At 44.2% G+C, this 24,653-nt stretch overlaps 1 protein-coding gene across 1 annotated transcript; it reads left to right on the top strand.

Moving 5' to 3' along the window:
• The first annotated feature begins 2,107 nt into the window (after positions 1-2,107).
• On the top strand, positions 2,108-23,793 carry SARS1 (seryl-tRNA synthetase 1). The gene is made up of 11 exons (XM_049616651.1): positions 2,108-2,334; positions 9,153-9,223; positions 14,101-14,178; positions 15,414-15,572; positions 16,545-16,688; positions 17,453-17,608; positions 20,434-20,655; positions 21,213-21,342; positions 21,616-21,773; positions 22,893-23,022; positions 23,364-23,793. The coding sequence occupies exons 1-11, from the start codon at positions 2,199-2,201 to the stop codon at positions 23,519-23,521; spliced, it is 1,542 nt and encodes a 513-aa protein (XP_049472608.1). The 5' UTR covers positions 2,108-2,198; the 3' UTR covers positions 23,522-23,793.
• Positions 23,794-24,653: the final 860 nt, after the last annotated feature.

Genomic DNA, 24,653 nt, shown 5'->3' with positions numbered 1-24,653 from the left:
GATAAAGGGGTTGGCCTAGCTATTTTCCAGCTGAGGGGTCCCTGAACCCCTGAGTCCTCAGATGCAGCACCCAATAGCTATTTTCAGTGTTAAAGCTTAACAGAAACCACACATCCATAAGTAGTATGGCTTCACATCATCACTCCATAACTAAAGTATTATGCTGATTTGTTTTTGCGTTAGCTTCTGGCAGTATAGTAACACTGGTTATTTCCTGCTGATCAGAAATTCTAATAGCAGCTGCATATATCTGATTAGTAAGAAGGGAGAGTGAATTTTTAAAAATCATGTTTTTTAGACAAACATTTCAAAACAGGGGGGACAAGGTGATGAAAAGGTTAGGAATTATTAGGCTAGCAGTTAGCTAAGATTCACCTCCAGCTTTAAAAATGCTATGATTCTAAGCTGATGAAGTATGCTATTATGTTAATGTGTTATATTCATCAGGTAACAGCATTTTAAAGGAAGATGGCTGTGATATGACAATAAGACTAATGGTGAAAATTCCTAAGGAAATTTGAAGAGGACAGAATTTTTTTTTTAAATTAAGCTTATTTATTTCAAGAGAGAGAGAGAGCAAGTGAGGGGCAGAGAGAGAGGGAGAGAAAGAACGCCAAGCAGGCTCCACATTATCAACACAGAGCCCGAAGTGGGGCTCAAACTCATGAACCATGAGATCATGACCTGAGCCGAAACCAAGAGTCAGAGGTTTAACTGGCTAAGCTACCCAGGCACCCCTGAAGAAGAGAGAATTTTAAGGTCATCCTTCCAATTATACTGATTGGATTGGCCCAATGGACCTCCTCCCCGAGGCCTGAGCCCCAGGGCAGGCTTAGGAACGCCCATCACCATCCAGAAACTTAGTAAACAAAACAACACACTTTGGCAGTGACTTCACAGACATAGAAGCAGTCAGCCCCTATCAGACCTTGCCCTCAGAAGGTTTCAGGGAATCTAAAACTTGGATGACTGTTTTCTTACATGTTTTCTTCAGAGACTGCAGGTTCCTACATGTCCTTTAACCTGGTTTTGAATCTAGCATCCTAGGCAAACTGAACCTAGAGAGGCAAACCCAGACAACCCTCTTATTCAAGCCTCCCTCCAGATCTCTACTTGTCAGCTTCACCACTGTCTTTAGCCCTACACTGTATCTAAGTTGGCTTGGCAGACACTTACTGGGAAGCAGGGAGAGCAATGCCATATCCTCATCACAGAAGCCCATGCACATGCCATAAGACCAAGGAGGTCTTAGCATAGTCAGCTGGTGGGGCATTGGGGCGGTGGGGCTCTAAAATCTCTGTAGAGGATGGGGTGAACAGACCGTCTATTCCCAAATCCTCCAAATAATCTCTTGTTACCAGGAGGGCTTTTTGATAACTTTGGCTCCAATCAGCAACCACAATATTTCACTGTAAAGGCCTTTACATTATTAAAATGAAAATATGGTGAAATCTTTGTTCAAGGACCCAATATGTGACTTCAACACCTTGTACTGCCTTCATATCTGCTAAATACTTTCCTCTTTGTTAGAGTCTCTTCATGTCTCTCAACTATTTCAACTGCACTTTTCCAATCCTGTGATCCTAAAGGTTGGTAACAGGACAATATGGTTTACTCAATAACCCGGTTAGGAAAGGTATCTTAGCAGGAAAACAGGAATCTCCTGTTACCAACCTTCAGGACTTTAACATGAGACTAAAACAGAGACTAAAATATGTAACCATAGTCTTGTCACAAGATGGAGAAGAGAACAGAAATTCAGGGAGATGGTCCAGTCTTAGGAACCATCCTTGCAAGACAAAAACTGGCATCTATTGGAAGCTCCAGCTTCCAGACGCCAGAGACCATATTGGCAGGCCTCTGCCTACACTGAGATATGCCCTTTAACATGAGGAAACTGAGGCACTCGCTTTCATGGGACAACCAGAGAGCCTACAATCAGCGCTGGGACAGACAGAGACAAAGCCCATGAACCAAACCGGACCTGCGCACGACCTGAAAAACCCACGCCCAAACACTCCACCTTCCTATCCGCGGCCCAGTCTCCGACACAGCTCCTTCCGGCCGAGAGGGGGCGCCTGCGCCCTCCGGCCGCGCCTGCGCGGGGAGGGCGGGTCAGCGCGCCGGCGCAGTGCGGCGGTCAGTGGCTGCGGTCATACGTTCTTCACATCTCATAGTGTGGCCCGAGAGCAGGAAAGATGGTGCTGGATCTGGATTTGTTTCGGGTAGATAAAGGAGGGGACCCAGCCCTCATCCGAGAGACGCAGGAGAAGCGCTTCAAGGACCCGGGACTAGTAGATCAGCTGGTGAAGGCAGACGGCGAGTGGCGACGATGTAAGTACCAGCACGCTCAGGGTGTCCCACGGTTCTAATACTAACTTCATCTCTCTGATCTCGTTACCGCTCCTGAGACCACAGCTTCTGCCCCTCGTCAGTCCCCTCCCTGGTTGCGGTGACTCCGAGGCTCTCACTATCCCCTAAAACGCACGGGGCGAGCCGGGACCGTCCCACCATTTCCCTCCGCCCGGGTGGTGGGAGCTGCCTTCCATGCGTGCTCTGTGCGGCTCTCTGGTCGGCTGGGGAGGAGCATGGCGCGTGCGCATCAAGAGCTGTCAAGCCTTCCTGCGGCAAGGGTAGCCAGAAGAAAGCTAGAGCGGGAGGTTTGGGGTGAGAGGGTCCCCTTTCCTAACACCTGTCTTTGGTCGCTTTAGGTCCCTTTCTCATCTTCCGTAAGCCCCGAGTGGTGTCCCTCTAATTTGATAGGATCTAAGGCTCCAGCCTGAGACTGAGTCACGTTTGCAGCGTAATAGTTTCAGTCCACCCATATTGGAAGTATTTTGAGACTTAGGCAGCCGCTCCTGGCTAAAAACAAAGATCTCCGAGCTTTGGGGAAGGTCATCCCTCTGACCTGCAGGCATACCTGTAAGAATCGAGGAAAGACTTTTCCGTAGTTGACCGGACATGGGGAGAGAAGCGAGGTGAGGCAAGAACAAGCTTGTAACTATTAAGGCTGTTTAATTGTGATATGTGCAAGTTTTCCGGAAAAGACGTTAGCAGAGTTGGTCTAGAACCTGGAACTGATCCGGGCATCTTTCGTGAAGCTAAATAAAACCAGAGAACCCTCTGCCTATCAACCTCTGCCTGGATTAACTGGAGTAGTCACTGATTGGCCGGAAGCTGTCAAGCACATGTGACTCTTTTTTTTTTTTTTTGTCTGATGCAATAAGTCTGCAACCAGCTGAGGGCCAGGTTTTATGACAGCACGCTGCAAAGGCACTTGCTATCCAAAAATGTGGTGGATTTCTATTAGGGAAATTGATTTTCCTAAATTTATCAGGGTATAGGGTAGGAAAAGAGTATTTGATTAATTCCTGTTGTCTGCTAATTCTGTAGTCTTCATTCATTCTAATGTGGTATTTGACTGTGAGATCCCACCACCGATTCACATGTAAATCTGAATTTTTAAGTTGCAATGGAATTAAATGGAAGAAAAAAACTAGACTGGACACTTTTACTGAATCAGAAGTCAGAAGTATCAGATTTTGTGTCAGCCGTTAAAGACTTTGAATGTGTTAGTCTCTTGTCTGTAACATGCACGTCCACAGGAAATTCTGCCCCTTACATGATGAGTGGATATGTGGTGAAGGGATGAGTTCTTTGGGGACAAGGTTGTTTTATTCACCTGGTATGTCCTAGTAGCTAGGGTATACATATACATACAGGATATACATATACACATGTATACATTTAATCCCAGTACCTAGCACTGTACCTGGTTCTTAGCGAGGGTTTGACAAAAGTTTATTGAATTCACAAATAGTTTCTGTGTTCAGGCCACTATGCCCTTCTGTATGAAAAACAGTTTATGTAGTTTATTTTCAACATACCTGTTGATTTGATTCTTTTCTACCCGACATCCCTTCCAAATACTTTCTTTGCAGCCAAAAGTTCATGATGTTTCCCAAGTCACTGGCTGCCCAAATTGGACATCAACAGATCTTACATCGAGGTTCTTTTACGTCTGAACCTCAGATCAGAGGTTGGGGTTCTTTTGTTATTGGCTGCAACAAGGACTTGTAACCCAGAGCCACATTAAAAACTCAGATCATGTTCCCTGAATGAGGACACAGCAGGCTTCACAAGTATACCTATTTGTCTGCCTGTAGACTTGCAAGACTTGCCACGAGGGCTTTGTGTGGAACATAGATGTCTGATACAACTTGGAGTCATAGTATCACATCGGAGTTGACCACAACTCTTCTAACTCCAAGGATTCAAACTAGGATTTCTTCTTTTTAATAAAGAGTAATATGGCAAGGACACATTTGGACATCTGATAAGCATTTGTCTCGACTATTTCCAAAGCAACTATATTTCAGTGTATCTTGAAATCTGCTACTAATTACAGGAATTCTATCTAGCCTGTGCACTCCTACACGAGATTTCTCTTTACCAACTGTTGAAGTTATTTCCACTTAACCCTACTGCACACGCCTTAAGCCAGGTCCTTCTCATTGGGAGAACTTTCTAACTGCTTTCAGCTTCACCCCAGAGTCACCTAGTGCAGGGCCACATCCAGAACATGTAATCTTTTTGTAGTTTAAATCTAATCATTTTACATCCAGATTTAAGTCTTGCAGTGGCATTCTTACCTTAAAGCAGCGCTGTCTGATGGAAATATAATGTGAGCCACATGTGTGATTGTAAATTTTCTGGTAGTCACTTAAAAAGGGAAAGAAAAACAAGAAATTAAAATTTTTTAAAATTTCATTTTGGAGAGAGAGTGTGTGCAAACAGGGAAGAGGGGCAGTGGGGAAAGAGAGAATCTTAAGCAGACTCCACACTCAGCATGGAGCCGGGCACAGGGCTCCATCCCATGACCCTGGGATCGTGACCTGAGCCATAATCAAGAATTGGTCACTCAACCGAGCCACCCAGGCGCCCTAGGAAATTAATTTTAGCAAGATATTATATTACCCAATATATAAAAAATTAATGTTCAACATGTGATCAGTATAAAAACAGATATTTTACATCCTTTTTTTTTTCACAAGTCTTCAGAATCTGATGTATATTTTACATGTACAGTATATTTCAATTTGGGCTTGCCATGCTTCGTATCCTCAATAGCCTCAGGTAGCTAGCGGCTACCATATCAGACAGTGTTGCCCTAAAGCATAAAAATGCAAATTACTTAACATAATTTACAAAGCTCCACGTGTCTTCCTAGCCTCATCTTCTGTCACTCTCCAACATATGCCCTCCACTCTTTGTTCTAGCCTTGTTATGCTACCTGTATGCTCTTTCACACACCTGTGATTGTTGCCTCTTCTTGGAATATTCCTTACCAGGCTGCTGCCCCCACTTCCATCAGCCCTCTTTGCTAAACCAACTCTGTTCCCATAGTACTACCTCATTTGTTGAGTGTTCTCTGTATCTCATGTACCTTGTTGTGGCGTTTACACTATTTTGATACACAACCTTTCTAAGCTTATTTTTATTGAGATGTAATATATTCAGTAAAGTATGCAAATTTTAATGTGCAGCTTAATAGGTTTTATAAATCTGTATACCTGTGTAACCACCATCCAGATCAAGATCAAAGACATTCGCAGCATCCCAGCAGTCTCTCACGTGCCCCTTCCAAAAATACCAGTATTCTGCCCTCTGTCACCATAAATTAATTTTGCCTGATTTTGGACTTAATATAAATGGGTTTACATAGCATATACACTTTTGTATGTGCCTTCTTTCTCTCAAAATTATGCCTATAAGATTGTTCCATCTTTTCATGTGGAGCAGTGGTTGGTTCTTTTTCATTGCTGTACAGTACTCCCTTATGTAAATATACCAATCATCATATAAATACTCCAATCAGTTCTACTGATGGCCATTTGGATTACTACCGATTTAAGGGTGTTATGAATAAGGTGCTATGAACATTGTTTTGTGTGTCTCTTGGTAGACATAAGCACTCATTTCTGTTAGGTATATGCCCCAGAGTAGAGTTGCTGAATCACGAGGTAGGGACATGTTTAGAGATAGCAGATATTACCAAATAGTTATCCAAAGTAGTCATAGCAGTGAGCACTCCCACTAGCAAAAGAAGAGTTCTAGTTGTTCTACATTCTTGCCCTTAGTATTGGCAGTCTTTTTAATTTTAGCCATTCTGGTGGATTTGTAGTGGTATCTCATTGTGGTTTTAATATGAATTTTCCTGATGACTAAAGATATTGAGCACCTGTTCATAAACCTCTTAGTACTTGGATAGCCTATCTTAAGAAGTGTCTGTTCAAGGATGTTGACCAATTATTATTTGTTTGTCTTTTTCTTATTGATTTGTAGGAATTCTTTATCCATTCTGGATATAAGACCTTGTCAGATGTATGTATTGCACATATTTTCTCCCAGTTTGTGACTTGCCTCTCACTCTTTCAGTCATTTAATGAATAGAAATTAATTTTTATGAAGTCTAGTTTATTGATCTCTTCTTTATAGTTTATGCTTCCTGTGTTCTGTTTAGGAAATCTTTTCATATCCCAAGTTCCTGAAGAGTTTCTCCAATATTTTTTCTAGAAGTTGTATTACCTTGCCTTTCACATTTAGATGGATGATTCATCTCATGTTGATTTTGGTGTATGATGTGAGATAGAGATCAAGTTCATTTTTCCCATGCAGCAAGCTAGGAATAGAAGGAACTACTTTAATCTGATAATAGGTATTTATCAAAAAGCCTATAGCTAATGTTCTTAATGATGAAGTACTGAATGCTTCTCCCCTGAGGTTGGGAACAAGACAAAGATATCTGCTATCACCACTTCTAATCCACATCATGCTAGAGGTTCTAGACAGTCTAATACAAGGCAAGAAAAAGAAATAAAGGATTGGAATAGAATGTGATGACAGATGGTAACTAGATTTACTGTGGTAATCATTTTGCAGTGTATACAAGTATCAAATCATTATGTTGTACACGTAAGTAATGTAAGATATGTCAATTATACCTCAGTAAAAAAGAGAATTAAAGTGGTCACTTTTTGCAGATAACTCGATTGTGTATGCAGCATCTAAACTATTAGAATTAAATTTAGCAAGATCACTGTATGTAATGTACAGAATCAATGATATTTCTTTTTTTTTAATTTTTAAAAACATTTTTTATGTTGGGGTGCCTGGGTGGCTCAGTCAGCTGAGCGTCGGACTTCAGCTCAGGTCACGATCTCACCACTTGCGAGTTCAAGCCCCACGTTGGGCCAGATCTGTGCTGACAGCTCAGACGCTGGAGCCTGCTTCAGATTCTGTGTCTCCCTCTCTCTCTGCCCCTCCCCTGCTCACGCTCTGTCTCTCTCTCTCAAAAATAGACACAGGATCCAAAGAGGCTGCAGGCTCTGAGCTGTCAGCACAGAGCCCAATGCAGGGCTTGAACTCATGGACCATGAGATCATGACCTGAGCCGAAGTCAGGTGTTTAACCGATTGAGCCACCCAGGCGCCCCAATGATATTTCTAGATACAAATAATAATTAAAAAGCACTGATATCTAGAATACTTTTAATAAATGATGTTCAAGATCCCTGCACTGAAAACTACAAAACATTCCTGAGAAATTAAAGATAATGAAGGGATATGCTATATTCATTGATTGAAACATTCAGCATTGTTATATTATTTTTCATTGTCTTTTCTTTCTTTTCAACACCTAGCATGATATTTTCTTTTATATTGCCAGCACTTAACATAGGGCCTTGCAAATAGGGACTAAATAAAAATTTTAAAACCTTTTTATGTCAAAATAGTTACAGATTCACAGGGAGTTGCAAAAATAGTATAAGAAGGTCCTGTGTACCCTTCACCCAGTTTTCCTCAGTGACAACATCTAGCATAGCTAGTACAATATTAAAGCCAAGAAATTGACATTGCCACAATTCACAGACCTTATTCAGATTTCACCAGTTTTACATGCACTTTGTATGTGTGTGTGTGTGTGTGTGTGTGTGTGTGTGTGTGTGGTTCTATGCGACTTTATCCCATGTGTAAGTTTGTATAACAACTGCCACACTCAGGACAGAACGGTTCCATCACCACAGAGACCCTCTTACTGCCCCTTTGTAGTCCATTCTGTTTTCCCCTCTCCCCTCCAACCCTGGTGACCACTCTTCTGTTCCTATCTCTCTAATCAATATAAGTGAATGAGAAAGTAGTTACATCATTTTGTGCTGAAGTTTATTAGCTCAAGTTCAGCAAAACCTTAGAAAATAGCTACCTAGGTGCTGTCTCATTTCTAGTCATCATTTCACCTATCAAAAACTTGATTTTTGCTGTATTGCTACTCAGGCTTAGATTCAAGTGGTCCAACTTTTGCTAATTAGACTAATGAACCACAATACTGACATGCTAATTTGGGCCACAGTACCCCTATAGGCTGATTAGTGCACTGTCTTCCCCAAAAGAAACTAAAGTATAAGAAACTTAATCTCAGGGCACTTGGGTGGCTCAGTCTGTTGAGTATCCGACTTCGGCTCAGGTCGTGATCTCATGGTTTGTGAGTTTGAGCCCTGCATTGGGCTCTGCGCTGACAGCTCAGAGCCTGGAGCCTGCTTTGGATTCCGTCTCCCTCTCTCTCTGCCCCTCCCATGCTCACACTCTGTCTCTCTCTGTCTCAAAAATAAATAAACATTAAAAAAAAAAATTTAAGAAACTTACTCTCAAGGCCGCAGGTGAGATTTATGTCAGAGCAAAGGGAATAACATTAACCATTTTTGGCACAAGTTCATGGGACTAGAAACAAGACTGCCCTCTTTCTAGAGTCTAGCACGTATCACAGAGTTTCTTTAAGTGGCTTTTAAGATAATTGAGCAAGTTATAGTTACTTGAGTTTTTTCCAGGTTTCTCAGATGTGTTATTCTACTGTGACATTATCCAGCTTGTGATACTTTCTAATTTCAGTCCCAGAAGGGACTTTTCCTAGTCATCAAATGCTGAGGTAATCCTATTGTCACCACTACATGCCAACTAAATTGGGGGCTCTAAAGCTGTAAGATTTCACAGCTTCATGAGATCCTTTAGCTCTGCCTAAAGGTCCATGATTAAGAGAGGGGGATGTTTTAATTATGCGCATGTCTTTGGTATATTCTTGGATTCTTTCTTCTTCAGGCCGATTTCGGGCAGACAACTTGAACAAGCTGAAGAACCTATGCAGCAAGACAATTGGGGAGAAAATGAAGGTGAGAGAATGGTAACAGCCTTGAGAACTTGAGCAGAGGGGTTTCATCTTGCTCTTGGTTAACCCTCATGTAGTGTCTAACTTAGTACCTAATTCTAGGAGGTACTTAATTCTTGGCACCTAATTCTAGGAGATACTGAATTTCTTACCAGGGGAAAATATTTTAAAAATAAAAGAAGGAAGTGGGGAAGGGAACTAAGAGGCACCTTCAGGGAAAGGTGAGTCCATCTTCTGTCTTCAGATATGTCTTAGTCCTTTCAGGCTGCTATAACAGAGTACCATAGATGGGCGCCTTATAAACAAGGGAAGTTTATTTCTCACAGTTCTGGAGACTAGTAAGTCCAAGATCAAGGGGCTGGCAGATTCCATGTTGGTGAGGACCCGCTTCCTGGTTCATAGGCAGGCCTCTTGTTGTATCCTCACATGATAGAAAAGAGCTCTCTGGGGTCTCTTATAAGGAGAGCACTAATCTCTTTGATGAGGGCTTTGCCTTCACGGTCTAATTTACTCTGAAAGACCCCACTTCCAAATACCATCACACTGGGGATTAGGTTTCAACATACAGATTTTGGGAGGACACAGACATTCAGTCTGCAGCAAGATAAGATTCTTGCCACATGGCTCATTCGTTGTCTATTTTGTTCTTTTTTTTTTTTTTTTTTACTTTTTTTAATGCATTTTAATTCATTTTTGAGAGACAGAGTGTGAGTGGGGGAGGGGCAGAGAGAGAGAGGGAGACACAACATCTTAGTCAGGCTTCAGGCTCTGAGCTGTCAGCACAGAGCCCGATGCAGGGCTCGAACCCACGGACTGCAAAATCATGCATGACCCAAGCCGAAGTCAGGCGCCCAACTGACTGAGCCACCCAGGCGCCCCATTGTCTATTTTGTTTTTATAATAAGAATATAAATTCCACCAGTAATCTTGTCCACTTATTTCTTGTTTTTTAAGTTTTTTTTAATGTTTATTTTTTAGAGAGAGAGAGACAGAGTCAGAGCGTGCGTGGGGGAGGGGCAGAGAATGGGAGACACAGAAACCAAAGCAGGCTCCAGGCTCTGAGCTGTTAGCACAGAGCCCCATATGGGGCTCGAACTCACGAACCGCTAGATCATGACCTGAGCTGAAGTCGGCTGCCTAACCGACTGAGCCACCCAGGCGCCCCTTGTCCAGTTATTTCTTAAGCTCAACCTACAGTGCCAGAAAGGTTTTCTTATGGTGGACTTGAGATTCTTTGTCTCAGTGTCATCGTGCTATTTGATGAAAAGAGCACAGATAAGGAGTTCAGATCCTGGATTGCTAGCTGTGTGGCTTCAGCCAAGTACACTTCTGAGCTTCGGTTTTCTCATGTGTGAAATGTCAGTGTTAACATTCACCTGCAGAACAGAACTGGAAGAACTAAAGTTTTTAAATATGGAGAACCTGGCACAATGCCTACAACATTGTAGTTCTTCAGCAAGTGCAAGTAACAACAGAGGGCAAGTAGTTACTGGTTTTCATCCAAAAACTCTTTCCTTGCTTGGAGAATGTTAAGTTTCAGCTTGGGCTTGCTTTGGTATCCAGAATAGTTGATGTTTTTAATCTTTCTTCAGAAATATCCTCGGGGCACCTGGGTGGCTCATTGATTGAATGTCCAACTTCGGCTCAGGTCATGATCTCACAGTTTGTGCAGTCAAGTCCCACGTCGGGCTCTGTGCTGACAGCTCAGAGCCTAGAGCCTGCTTCGGATTCTATGTCTCCCTCTCTCTCTGCCCCTCTCCTGCTGGTGCTTATGCTCGCTCTCTCTCTCTCTCTCTCTCTCTCTCAAAAATAAATAAATAAATAAATAAATAAATAAATAATCTTTTATAAATTTAAAAAAAGAATGAAAGATTTACTCATTTAAAAAAAAGTCCTCTTATCCCCTTAATCGTTTTTAAAAATTTTTTTTAAAGTTTTGTTATATTTATTTAAAAAAATTTTTTTAATGTTTATTTTTGAGAGAGAGACCAAGCATGAGCGGGGGAGGGTCAGAAAGAGAGGGAGACATAGAATCTGAAGCAGGCTCCAGGCTTTGAGCTGTCAGCACAGAGCCTGACCCAGGGCTTGAACCCACAAACTGTGAGATCATAACCTGAGCTGAAGTCGGATGCTTAACCGACTGAGCCACCCAGGTGCTCCAGAATGTTTTCTTTTCTTTTTGAGAGAAAGGGAGATAGAGCATAAATGGGGGAGGGGCAGAGAAAGAGGGAGACACAGAATCCGAAGCAGGCTCCAGGCTCCAAGCTGCCAGCACAGAGCCCGATGCAGAGCTCAAACTCACAGACTGTGAGATTGTGACCTGAGCCGAAGTCAGACACTTAACCAACTGAGCCACCCAAGCGCCACATCCCCTTAATCATATTTAAAAAACATATTAAATGTTCCCTAAAATCTGTCTCGTTTTTAAGTTGTAAACCTCTAAACTAAACCAAAACATGAAATTTTGGAACCTGAGCTAGTAAAGAGCATAACAAAAAGAGTTCTTCCGGATTCTAGCACGTTACACTTCGTGATAATCTGAATCCTTCTCTCTAACAGTATCTTGTTACACTTTCAGCTTGTGACTGGCTGTGGAAATTGGTATCAATGATCATATAGTTTTCTTCCTTTGGGACTCATGATGCTTAATCATTTGCATGTCAGAGGCCCCATAATTATGCTAATTCCAGTGTATGCTCCTGTCTGTATTCTTTGGGGCGTATATATAGTGTCAGCCAAGTATTATCCTAGCAAGAAGATGGAAGTGTTTTCATTTGCAGTAGCATTCTTAGATCCCTTTACTGTAGTCCCGCAACGAGTGTTCTCCCTTACTGTCCATTAGAATGGTCTTAGTGCTTTAATTTGTATAGCGCTGGAAAGTATTGAAAAACCTTTTATGTACATCTCATTTTGGTTTTGGAATTTGCTGCAAACCTAGAGTATAGTATATTTGTCAACCTTATTAAAAGGGTAAGAGAATAGGTTTAGGAAATTAAGGGGCTTTCCTAAAATCGCATCGTAAGTTAGTTCCAGGCCCAGAACTTGAACCTGGAACTTGAATTTGCTACCCAGAGGAATTATCAGATAGCAAGGAGCCTCAGCCTATCTTGGCTACTAGATATGGAAAACCTTGAGATTTGAGGCCATTTTTTCCTACCTCAGTAGTCTATGCTTGTACTTAACAAGACTCATTCTGGTATTTTCAGACTTTTGCTGCTTTTTTTTTTTTTTTTTTTAATGTTTATTTTTGAGAGACAGACAGAGTGGGAATGGGGCAGGGACAGAGAGAGGGAGACACAGAATCCAAAGCAGGCTCCAGGCTCTGAGCTGTCAGCATAGAGCCGGAGGCAGGGCTCAAACCCACAGGCTGCAAGATCGTGACCTGAGCTGAAGTTGGACACTTAACCGACTGAGCCACCCAGGCGCCCCTGGACTTTAGCCACTTTTTAAGATGAGTTTGCTTGAGTCACTGAAGGATGTGAGTTATGGTTAGCATCCTGGCTTTTCACTTTGGTGTATGTGATTGTGTAATAAATCTAAAGGATTTCTATACTTACCCTCGAAAGATTTGGTTCTTTCTTATGACTCAGTTTTGTGCAGTGGTATATGAGGTTGTATAAACGTAATTGCCTATTGTTTTATGTATAGAATTTAAAGAAATCTTTAGGATACTGTACATGATTTGTAGTTGTAAAACAGGCTCTGAATCTCACCTTGTTTTTGTGCAAGTTTTGCTGAGGTTTTACATACCCTGTTATAATGGCCTTTGATAATTTTCTTTAACTCCTTTTTAAAAATTTTTTTTTAATGTTTATTTATTTTTGAGAGAGAGAGTGCAAGCCGGGGAGAGGCAGAGAGAGAGGGAGACACAGAATCTGTAGCAGGCTCCAGGCTCCAAGCTGTCAGCACAGAGCCCAACGGGGCTTGAACCCATGAACTATGAGATCATAACCTGAGCCAAAGTCAGACGCTCAACCGACTGGTCCACCCAGGCGCCCCTAGCTCTTTTTTTTTTTTTTAAGTTTATTTATGTATTTTGAGAGACAGAGAGTGAGTGGGGGAGGGGCCAAGAGAGAGGGAGAGAGAATCCAGTGCAGGCTCTGCACTGTCAGTGTGGAGCCAGATGCAGGGCTCAAACTCGAATCAAGAGATTATGACCTGAGCCAAAACCGAGAGTCAGACACTTAACTGACTGAGCCACCCAGGTGTCCCTTACTGCTTTTCATTTGGGAAGAGTTTGACTCCTAAAATTATTTTCTTCATGGCTCTGGGCAAGGATTGGAAACGATTTGGCAGACTATCATAAAGAACAGGAGAAGAGAAACCAGAGAATAGAAAACCTAGCCCTGGGCACATTCTGCCGTTTTGCCACACTGCATTGATTGCTTTAAACTTAGTTCCAGATTTGGTGACTTTTTTCCTTAAAAATTTTGTTTTCCTTGGCATCCTAATATTCTATCATCACATCCATTTTTTCCCTTTACCCCCGGTGCTCAGTGCTGGGATTGTTCCTAGGAAGTTGACCAGAATTCACAAATTCACACCCAGGCACCTGCCCCACCACTGAGCAATGGTATGAGCATTTTCACACATTCTTGGTGTCCATAACCCCTTATGTCCAGGGCAGACATTCTTCTCACGTTCCTGTTGGTGTCAGCCCTCTGACCCCGATGGGTTAATTGATCTGGCGAGGATCAAAAAGCTAGAGAGTGGTAGAATAAGGACTTGAAACTTTGATTTCTCACTTCCAGTTTACTAATTTTCCCTCTTATGTGTTGCAGCTTTTAGATTAGTTTATATACTAATTTGGTGTGCGCTTCTAAAACTATGTCAACATTTTTCTTTCATTTAATATATTGTTTTGTTTTGTTGTCCCTGCAGAAAAAAGAGCCAGTGGGGGATGAGTCCATTCCGGAGGATGTATTAAATCTTGATGACCTCACTGCAGACACTTTAGCTGTAAGTTATTGTCCTTTCCTTTTCTAGGCTGGATTTCTGTTCTTTCATTGTAACTTTATTCCCAGACAAGCAAGTGCTCACACTCTGCCCCACATAGCACTGTGCATCGTTGAATGTGTGCAGCGGGAAGTGGCCCCGTCCGCTCTTGTTGCACTCTCCACCTGAGTGTTTGTTACATCGCAGAGATGGAGACAGATGGAATGGAAAAGTTGAGAGTAGGAAGAAGAGAAAAAAGGAATTGAGCTATGTTTGGTTTATAGAACCTGTTTTCACAAAGTCCAGGAATTTTTCAGTCTGCTGGAATTCGCTAAATATTCCCAACAGTGAACCTAGGGGAGTAATTTTCAAGTTTTTTAGTCATCGAACCTTTTCTTAAAACCTGTAACACAAAAGCGTAGCAAGGGAATAAATACACAAAAGCAGAGTTGCTGCGCTTGAAGGGCTAGGTTGGGGGTCCTATTCCTGTCCAGGCCAACCTGCTAAGGGCTCCCCAGCCCCAAGAAATCAGTTTGAAACACTTGGAAGAAGGAATACAAAATAAGCTTAAGACAGGGTCTCTTGCTCCTAACAAATTTATAATCTTTCTAGGGAACAGTTAAATGTAGTATGTAAGAGTGCTAAGTTGTTTTAATTAGGAATATTAGAAGGTACAAGTTGTTTTTTTTTTTAATGTTTATTTATTTGAGAGAGAGAGAGAGAGAGAGAGAGAGAACACGTGAGCGGGGGGAGGGGCAGAGGGAGAGGGAGACAGAATTTGAAGCAGGCTCCGGGATCTGAGCTGTCAGCACAGAGCCCAAAGCGGGCTTGAACTCATAAACTGTGAGATCATGACCTGAGCTGAAGTCAGACACTCAACCCACTGAGCCACCCAGGCACCCCTAGAAAGTACAAGTTAAGGGAAAGAGCTCTTACAAGAGCTACAGTATTAAAACCCCTGAGATGTACTGAAATGAGAAGAATGGCCAGAATTTATCCATCTCTGCCTTAGGTACCCCAAAAGAAAATTCCAATGAGTTTTTACAGGCAAGATTGTGTGTGTGTGTGTGTGTGTGTGTGTGTGAGTGTGTGAGAGAGAGAGAGAGAGATAAACTGGTTCTTTGAAAGCCTTCATTGTTAATTTTTAAAATGCTGTCACAAGGATTGTCATTAGAGCACAATAGGGCAGCAGAATCTTATTCCTGCTGTATCCTTGACCTGCTGTGGCCTGAGTACTGGCCTGGCCTGTTCATCTACAGAACCTGAAAGTCTCACAAATCAAAAAAGTCCGGCTCCTCATCGATGAAGCCATCCTAAAATGTGATGCCGAGCGGGTAAAGTTGGAGGCAGAGCGGTTTGAGAACCTCCGAGAGATAGGGAACCTTCTGCATCCCTCTGTGCCCATCAGCAATGACGAGGTAGGTGTGGGTGTCACAGCAGGCGGCTGCCTCCACTGCTCGCCTCTGTTGGGGATGGGGCGGGGCGGGAGGAGGACAGGGAAATGCTGGCACTCTCTGTATAATATGCCTTGTGTCAGAAGCTGGCTTTTTGTAAAATCCACTCTGCCCACCAATTGAGAATTGAAAGAGTCAGATCCTTGTCTGATCGGGAAGTAGCAGAGACAGCAGGTAGGAGGAGACTCCTGGCACAGAAATCTCTTCTAAATCGGGCTGCTGTCCTCCACTGCGTGTTGCCCGTGGTAGCAGCGGGTCCTGTGGGAGGGATCTGCTAAATCAACCTCACCCCTCACCCACACCCTGCTGAGAAGCTGCAGGTTGAAGGGAAATCTGCATGATAAAAGTTTCCTGCTGAGTGGGAGCTTCCCCAACACAAAGCTGCTCTGAGCCCAGCCTTTGTTCCCCGACACCCCAGCCGTGGCTAGGCCCATCTGTGCCTCTTTCATTCATTCCCTAGTGAACGAGTGTTAAACTCACTGCTGCCTGGGGTGGGAGACTCGGGAGGTCAGGGCCCTGAGCCCGCCCTCGTGTGGCCCCAGGACCAATGAGAACCTGGAAAAAAAAAAATCTACATTCTCCTCTGCACCCCAGGCAATGCTGATTGGGGGGGAGGGGGTTGTCCTGTTGCGGATTCTCTAGGAGTCCTTTAAAAGGGTAAAAAAATGTGAGAAAAAGACCTCTTAGAAATTCATGATTTCAGTTCCATGGCTATAATTGCTTCTAGGAATTTGTGAATTATTATTTCTCTATTGAGCACAGATTCTCTAGCAAATTCCCTTCTCTAGTTTCTGTACACAATGACCAAAGCCTAGTGTTTGAGTTCAGCAGTAGTTTCACAAAGCTCTAGGTTGTTCTTGGAATGGGGTGTGGAAAGGTGGAGGTTGCGGGGTTCAGTGATTGTGCATCTTTCTCTCCTGTTCTTGTTTTCCTTAGGATGCAGACAACAAAGTCGAGAGGATCTGGGGTGACTGTACGGTCAGGAAGAAGTACTCTCACGTGGACCTGGTGGTGATGGTAGATGGCTTTGAAGGCGAAAAGGGGGCCGTGGTGGCTGGAAGTCGAGGGTATTTCCTGAAGGTAAGAGTCAGGAACCCATAGCGATGGGATTATAAAAAAGGAGCTAAAAACAGTATGTGCAGAAAACATAACCTACTTAAAGAAGCCCACAAATCCAGCACTTGTTCTTGCCTTTCTTCTGCACACTTACTGGCAGTAGATGCAGTTCTCTTTCTGAGGCAGGAAAGTGCTTATCAGGATCCCCTAGAACAAAAGCCACTAAGTGACCCTCTGTTATGAATATATGTTGCACTGACTGAATCACAACAGTCTGCTTTTAAGGAGCTTAGTGTACTTGGACCAGCACACAACAGAGTCGAGCTCAAGTCAATGAGTGCTGGGGTGTGAATAGGCCCAGAGGACTATGAGAACAGGTAGGTAGAGGCAACAAACCCAGAGCAGTTGGGACAGAGGGCAGATAAATTCAGGGAAGACTTCCAGAGGAACATGGGAAAATCATTTTGGAGATACTGTACATATATACACATACATAAACGTGCACTCCATACACACGAGTCCAGTGTCGTGAGAGTTACTGCAAGAAAGTCCTCCTGTGCACCCTGGACAAAGAATCTTTTTTGCCTCGCTTTGTTTCTCCTTACAGTGTGCCTAGATGATGTGCTGGGCATTGATGTTAAGAAGGAATCTCTTGGGTCAACTGTTGGGGTTCACGGTCTTTGCTGGCCTCCTGTGTGTCCCCAGTTGCCTCTGAGTGTTAAGTTCTAGCAGATAAACATGATGCCGATAGAACCCAATCACACAGTGCCATGTCTCTGCTCCTTTAGGGGGTCCTGGTATTCCTGGAACAGGCGCTCATCCAGTATGCCCTTCGCACTTTGGGGAGTCGGGGCTACACTCCCATTTATACTCCCTTTTTCATGAGGAAGGAGGTCATGCAGGAAGTGGCACAGCTCAGCCAGTTTGACGAAGAACTGTATAAGGTGAGTAAGCCTGAGGCAGTGTGGCAGAATGCCTTAAGTTACAATGTTTAACTTCAAAGATACAGAGCAGTGCTGACCAGTAGAACTTGCTGTGATGATGGAAATATTCTGTATCATGGCTGTTGAGCACTTAAAATGTGGCTAGTACAATTTTAATCTTTGTTAAATTTTACCTTAAATAGCTACATGTGTCTAGTGGCTACCATACTGGACAGTGCGTTCATAGAGTCTGTATTATCTTTCCCCAGATAATCTGTATGATTTATCTAAATTGAGCATACTTTAATACCATGGGCTTTGAAAAGAAGCACATTTTTGAGTGCTTGGGACAAAAGAAAATTACAGAAGTGGCTGATCTTCCTGTATCCTCCTACTCCTAGCCCCAGACTAGTTGCTTCTGGAGGGTGAGACATATTTTCCTTGGGATGGACGTGGCTTCCAGGTTGTGACTCTTTCCCAATCATGGACCATCTCAGGGAGAGCCATAGCTATTCACGTTGAGAGTCAGAGGGTCGTTCTGATGAGCTGACTCCAACACCAGCTGTGGCACCCGCAGTCTGCCTAGCACGTAGAATTTCTAGAGTGTCTCTGCTAACAGCTGCCCCTCACAGCATAGTCCACTTTTCACTTGTCCCCCATCCTCCTTCTGTGAGAAGGGGGCCACTTTGCTCCTACTGAGAAGGAGGTAGACAATGCTCTTGGGCTCACTTGACTTATCTTAGGTAGAGAGAGGAGTTTAATAGTTAGAACTTCTTCCCACTGGGTCCTATTGATGACTTCTAGTTAGGCTTTCATTCAAGATGCATTGGGAAGCAAATGTTTTCTAAACTCTGATCGTTAGTGTAACCTTGATGTCCTGCCTCTCTTCTCTTTCTTTCTTTTAATTTTCTTTTTAATTAAAATTTTTTACAGGTTTATTTTTGATAGTGTGTGCACACACACAGGTTGGGAAGGACCAGAATGGGGGGTGGGAACGGAGGATGCGAAGCCGGCTCTGTGCCGACATCAGAGAGCCCAATGTGGGGCCCGAACTCACAAACTATGAGTTCGTGACCTGAGCGGAAGTCGGACACTTAACTCAGGAGCCCCTTCCCTTTCTTTCTTTCTTTTAATGAGGAGAGGAATGTGTTCATGTATCAGCTGAAACCGGTTTTCTCTTTTCTTTTTTTCCTTATCTCAACCCCAAGATTGGATAATCACTAACAGAGCTTTAGAAGGATGCCCTTCAGGTAACACGAGGGAGAAGCTTATATGGAGGATTATGAGAGGCACACTAGGTGGCAAGTGCCCTTTATGTTTCCTGCATTCTCCCTCCCTCTCTTCCGGATGCTTCTTGGATCCATATACAGGGAGAGTCACGGGTCTCAGTAGTGAGAGTCTGGGCTGGCACTTCTTGCCTAATAACCTCAGTGTGTGAATTCTCTGGAGCAGCGTTGTCCAGTAGGACTCTCTGCAGTGATGGGAATGTTCTTTATCTACTATCCAGTTTGGCAGCACCAGCCACATGTGGCCATCGAACACTTGAAATGTGGCTAGTGCAAGCCAAGGAACTAAATTTTAATTTAATTAATTAACTTATTTTTTTTTTAATTTTTTTAATGTTTATTTATTTCTGAGACAGAGAGAGACAGAGCATGAGTGGGGGAGGGGCAGAGAGAGAGGGGGACACAGAATCCGAAGCAGGCTCCAGGCTCTGAGCTGTCAGCACAGAGCCCGACACGGGGCTCGAACTCACAGACTGCGAGATCATGACCTGAGCCGAAGCCGGACGCTCAACCAACTGAGCCACCCAGGCGCCCCAAAATTTTAATTTAATTTAAAGAGCCATTGATGGCTAGTGGCTATACTGTATTAGACTGCATAGCTCTGGAGTTTTTCTACGTTGTATGTGGGTAGCCTCATAAGAGGCTAAATTCCCATGGTCAAGTAGCAACGTAGTCTTCCGGGTCCCCCAGCACTAACCCAGAGGAAGTTTCCTCCCTCCATTTTTTAAAATTAAAATAATACAAAGTTTGGAAATGATGGGGAGAAATCATCATCTTTCCCAATTCCTAATACAACAGTTGACATTTTTAATATCCTTTTGGGGGCTTTTTTCATACATCTATCATTTTCCACTACTTCTAATCACAATGTATATAGATTGCTTCAGCATTACATCAAAATCATTTTTCAGTGTTACTTCGTGGTCTTCATAACCATCATTTTTTAATGGTTACATAATATTACATGGCTGTGATGTAGGATTGTTGGCTCTTCCCTTGTTGAAATATTTAGGGGGCTTCCTTTTTTGCCATCATTAAGTCATGTTACAATGAACTTTGCCCTGTTTCTACCTTTTTTTCTTCTGCGTTACTTTCTTCAGCTGAACACCAAAGTGATTCTTTAAGGAGAATAATCCTAGACTAACTCACAAGCACCCCGAAAGCAGAGCCCGGGTCTCCTTTTGCCCAGCAGTGGCAAACTTGGCACTTCGTAAACACCTAACAAACATTTGGCAAGTGGATTCATTTATACTGCTACCAGCACAGCCAACCGTCATTGGCCACTGTACGTTATTCATAAAGGTCTCATTTATTAGATAGATAACAAAATATTATCAGAATATCTTACCTCCTTTTAATTTGCATTTCTTTGATCTCTGATAGGGATCCCCTTTTGGAGTGACCTGTTCCCTCTTTTGTCTTTTTAGCTTCCCCTGCTCACTTCCAGGCAGGGATTGAAGTCAGTGCTCCGCATCCCATCACTCAAATCTTCCCTGTGGTTTCTTCTAGCTGAGGTCCTCACCCCTCACTCTTAACTAATAGAGGTCCCTCCTCCTACAGGTGATTGGCAAAGGCAGTGAAAAGTCAGATGACAACTCCTATGATGAGAAATACCTGATTGCCACATCAGAGCAGCCTATAGCTGCTCTGCACCGGGACGAGTGGCTGCGGCCCGAGGATCTGCCAATCAAGTATGCCGGCCTGTCCACCTGCTTTCGCCAGGAGGTGGGCTCCCATGGCCGAGACACCCGCGGCATCTTTCGAGTCCATCAGTTTGAGAAGGTGAGTGGTCAGGTCAGGGTGAGGAGTAGGACCCTTCTTCCATGCATCTCTCCGGGGTGGTTAGAGGAGAGGCACGATCTGTGTTACTCGGACCCACCCCGGCTTCACTCTTCCCTCTCGCCGCCTACATCTGTTTCTGCCTAAGAAGTGCGTGCTGGAGTGGCTGTGAGCACAGACTCTGGAACCAGGCTGCCTGAGTCCCAGCGCCAGCTCCAACACTTAGCAGCTGTGTAACCTTGAATAAACTGCTTCTCCTCTCTGTGCTCAGTTTTCTCCTCTGCAAAAGGAGGATAATAATAGCACGTCCCTCATTAGGCCTGCGGTGAGGATTCAACTAGTTGATGGGATAAAGTACTTAGAACAGTACCTGGTGTGCACAGGGCAAGAGCTCCACGTAGCATTTGTTCTTGCGGCCCCAGTCCAGTCCAGCGCCAACCTCATGTAGGGCCCCAGCCTCACCTGACTCCCAGGGGTGTGGGAAGAGGTCTTCACTGCAAAGATATCTCCCACTTCAGCCCTGTCCTGTCGTCACGGTCTCCTTGGGTCCTCCTCTGCAGATTGAACAGTTTGTCTACTCGTCACCACACGACAACAAGTCATGGGAGATGTTTGAAGAGATGATTGCTACCGCAGAGGACTTCTACCAGTCTTTGGGGATCCCTTACCACATTGTGAATATTGTCTCAGGTATCAGCGTCCCTTTCCCACGTCGCACAAACACCACCCTCACCAGCAGGGCTGCCACACAGAGCAAAATAGCTCACGATCCAATTAATTGCCACATTAATTAAAACATCACACTCTTATCACTTGGGAGTGTTTGGTGATAAGAATATCTGGGTGTGATTTCACTTCTGGGTGGGGAGAGGATGTAAATTAAGGAATTCTGCAGGTTTGCTAAAGGTCATTCTTGTGAAATCCCATCCCTCCTTCATGAATTCTAGGGGTTTTCCCTTACAGGTTCTTTGAATCATGCTGCCAGTAAGAAGCTTGACCTGGAGGCCTGGTTTCCGGGCTCCGGAGCCTTCCGTGAGTTAGTCTCCTGTTCTAACTGCACAGACTATCAGGCTCGCCGGCTCCGAATCCGATACGGGCAAACCAAGAAGATGATGGACAAGGTAGACGGCCCCTGGGGAGGCAGGAAATAGGGCCCTTGTGCAGAATAGGTCCATCTTATTTCTCAGTCCTTGGAGTATGTTCTATCCCATCATCATAGGAAAATCTGAGCTTCTCAGTCTAGACCAAAAAGGGAACCTGAAAGTGACTTCTACTGAATCAGGACTGAGTCTATGTATGTATGTATATATTTTTTAAGTGTATTTATTTTGAGAGCGAGAGTGTGTGTGTGTGTGTGTGCGCGCGCGTGTGCATGGGAGAGGGGCAGAGAGAAGGAGAGGAGAGAATCCCAAGCAGTCTCCATGCTGTCAGTGCAGAGCCCAATGTGGAGCTCAGTCTCCTGAACAGAACTGTGAGATCATGACCTGAGCTGAGATCAATAATCAGACCCAACTACCCAACCACCCAGGCATCCCAGGACTGAGTCCTTTAAAAAAATTTTTTTTTAATGTTTATTTTTGAGAGAGAGAGAGAGACAGCAGGGGAGAGGCAGATAGGGAGACACAGAATCTGAAGCAGGCTCCAGGCTCTGTACTGTTAGCACAGGGCCCGACACACGGCTCAAACCCACAAACTGTGAGATCATGGCCTGAGCAAGGTCAGATGCTTAACCAACTGAGCCACCCAGGTGCCCTGAGTCCTTTTAGATAGAAACCTGAATCTAGCTCTATTCTACAAGGTAATTCTAGCTTTTCTCTTTTGGACTTTGTTTTCTGTGACTCCAGATAAAGGATAATCCCCATTTGTCTATAGAAAACAAGTTGAAGGCAGTGTCTTCCCTCTCACCAAAGAAGGTCTGGGTTTGTAAGCTTATCTCTTCAAACCCAATTCTCAGGCCCTAATGTTTTCCAAGTCTTGAAGGGACTTGAAAGGGGTAAAAGGGAGAGGCCCCTTGTTAGTTTCCTCCTCCCCCTAAAGGGCCTGGCTCTCCTCCATTTGCTGGGGCCTACCACTTGTCGCTCATGGAGACCTGAGGAATCTTAATTCAAATCCAGAAAAAGATCAATAATGATTTTGATTTGGAAATCTACGGTTGGGAAGTCTGGCTGAGTGGGTGGTTCCTGGTCATGAGTAAGACCAGGCTGAGTTTCGTGTTCCCTGTGGGGACCCTGTCTTCACAGGTGGAGTTTGTCCACATGCTCAATGCCACGATGTGCGCCACCACTCGCACCATCTGCGCCATCCTGGAGAACTACCAGACAGAGAAGGGCATTGTTGTGCCTGAGAAATTGAAGGAGTTCATGCCGCCAGGTAAAACTCCCTGCCCGGCCATCTTCCTCCTCTTCTGTCTTCATACTCTTCTGCATGGCAAGCCCCTTTCAGAATGTACCAGCTTTTCTTGTTCCCAGACTCTGCCTATCCTCTGGTGCTAGGTGTTACAGGGGGCAAAGTTGAGAGAGTAGCCAGTACAGGTATGACATTCAAGTGCAGCTAAAATTCAGACTGGGGAAGAAAAGAATTAATGAAACCAGTTGCCATCGTGGGTGCCCTTTTGTTCATAGGGATCACTGTCTTGTGGAACTCTCCCCAGAGGCCGTTGGGCTTTGACTCCTGAGATACGATAGGTTATTTGATTGGCTCTCTTCTTCCAGGTCTCCAAGAACTGATCCCTTTTGTGAAGCCTGCCCCCATTGACCAGGAGCCATCAAAGAAGCAGAAGAAGCAGCATGAGGGCAGCAAAAAGAAAGGGGCAGCAAGAGACGTCCCCCTAGAAAGCCAGCTGCAGAACATGGAGGTCACTGATTCTTGAACATTCCTTCCTCCCGGTTTGTCAGGCTCTCGTTTCTGTCAGCTGGGATCTCAGAACCTGCCCACGGGCAGGGAAGCCAAGCACCCACTCGTCCCCGCCCCATCTGACTGCATTGCTAAAAGGGGAACAGTCTGCCGTGTACAACACAACGTTCCTGTCTCTTTGCATGGGCATAGGATCCAATCACTGATGACTGATGAAACCATGTAATAAAGCATCTCTGGGGAAGGCTAGGACTATTCCACAGTCTTCTGCCCAGGGCTCAAACCCTGTCTCTGACAGTTGTCCCTGGAACCACACTTCTGCTTTTCCTTCTAAAGAAGGCTGTTCCATTTAGCAAGTCAGACAACCTTTGAGAAGGTAGGTGAAGGCAGGGGTAGATTAGGAAGGGCTCTAGGGGAGAGTGAAAACTTTGTCTTAGACACACAAGCTTGCAGAAGGGCCAGATCCTCCTCTGTAAATCTGACCCTGCTTAAAAGCAGTTAGGTAAGACTAGCTTAGAGGCCAGAGTTGACATAAAAAACCTCACGGTGCTTCTGTTCCCTAGGATGGGCTCCATGGGAAGGGCAGGAGGCTGTGAAACCACAGGAAAGATGAGACTGTGTTTAATCCCACAGTCCCCAGAATCAGGAGCACAAGTTGGAGCCTTATTAACACCTGCTTCTCTTGCCCAGTCACCCCCAAGTGGGAGACCAACCAGAAGAACAGAAGGGAGGGAGGAAGGATATTTTCTCCTTTCTCTGGTGCTCCCTCTGTTGCCCTAATGGCCAGTTGACCGTTTCCCTGGGGAGGGTGATGTTTAGGCTTTTTATTTGCTGCCTTTCATCTGCAGTGTACAAACACTTCACTTTAATAACACGTTATGTTAGTATAGTGCTTCTCTTCCAGGAGCCTAACAGACTTACTATACTGATCTCTTTTATCTTTGTGACAGTCCCAGACGAGAGGGTGGGGACATGATTATACGTCTTCCATTGTACAGAAGACAGGGTACCAGGCGAGTAAGGGAGATGAGACAACATGACCAGGTGGGAGCCAGGAGTCCCTACTTCTCAGCAGTGCTCAGTGCCTATTGTGTTTCTTTGGAAGATGAGGGCATGGCTCCGAACTGACCTGTCACTTAGGAGCCTTT

The sequence above is a fragment of the Panthera uncia genome (genome assembly GCF_023721935.1).
Source record: "Panthera uncia isolate 11264 chromosome C1 unlocalized genomic scaffold, Puncia_PCG_1.0 HiC_scaffold_4, whole genome shotgun sequence".
Taxonomy (NCBI): Eukaryota; Metazoa; Chordata; class Mammalia; order Carnivora; family Felidae; genus Panthera; species Panthera uncia.
The sequence above is the reverse complement of the archived record's forward strand: the minus strand, read 5'-3'. Positions and strand labels throughout refer to the sequence as shown.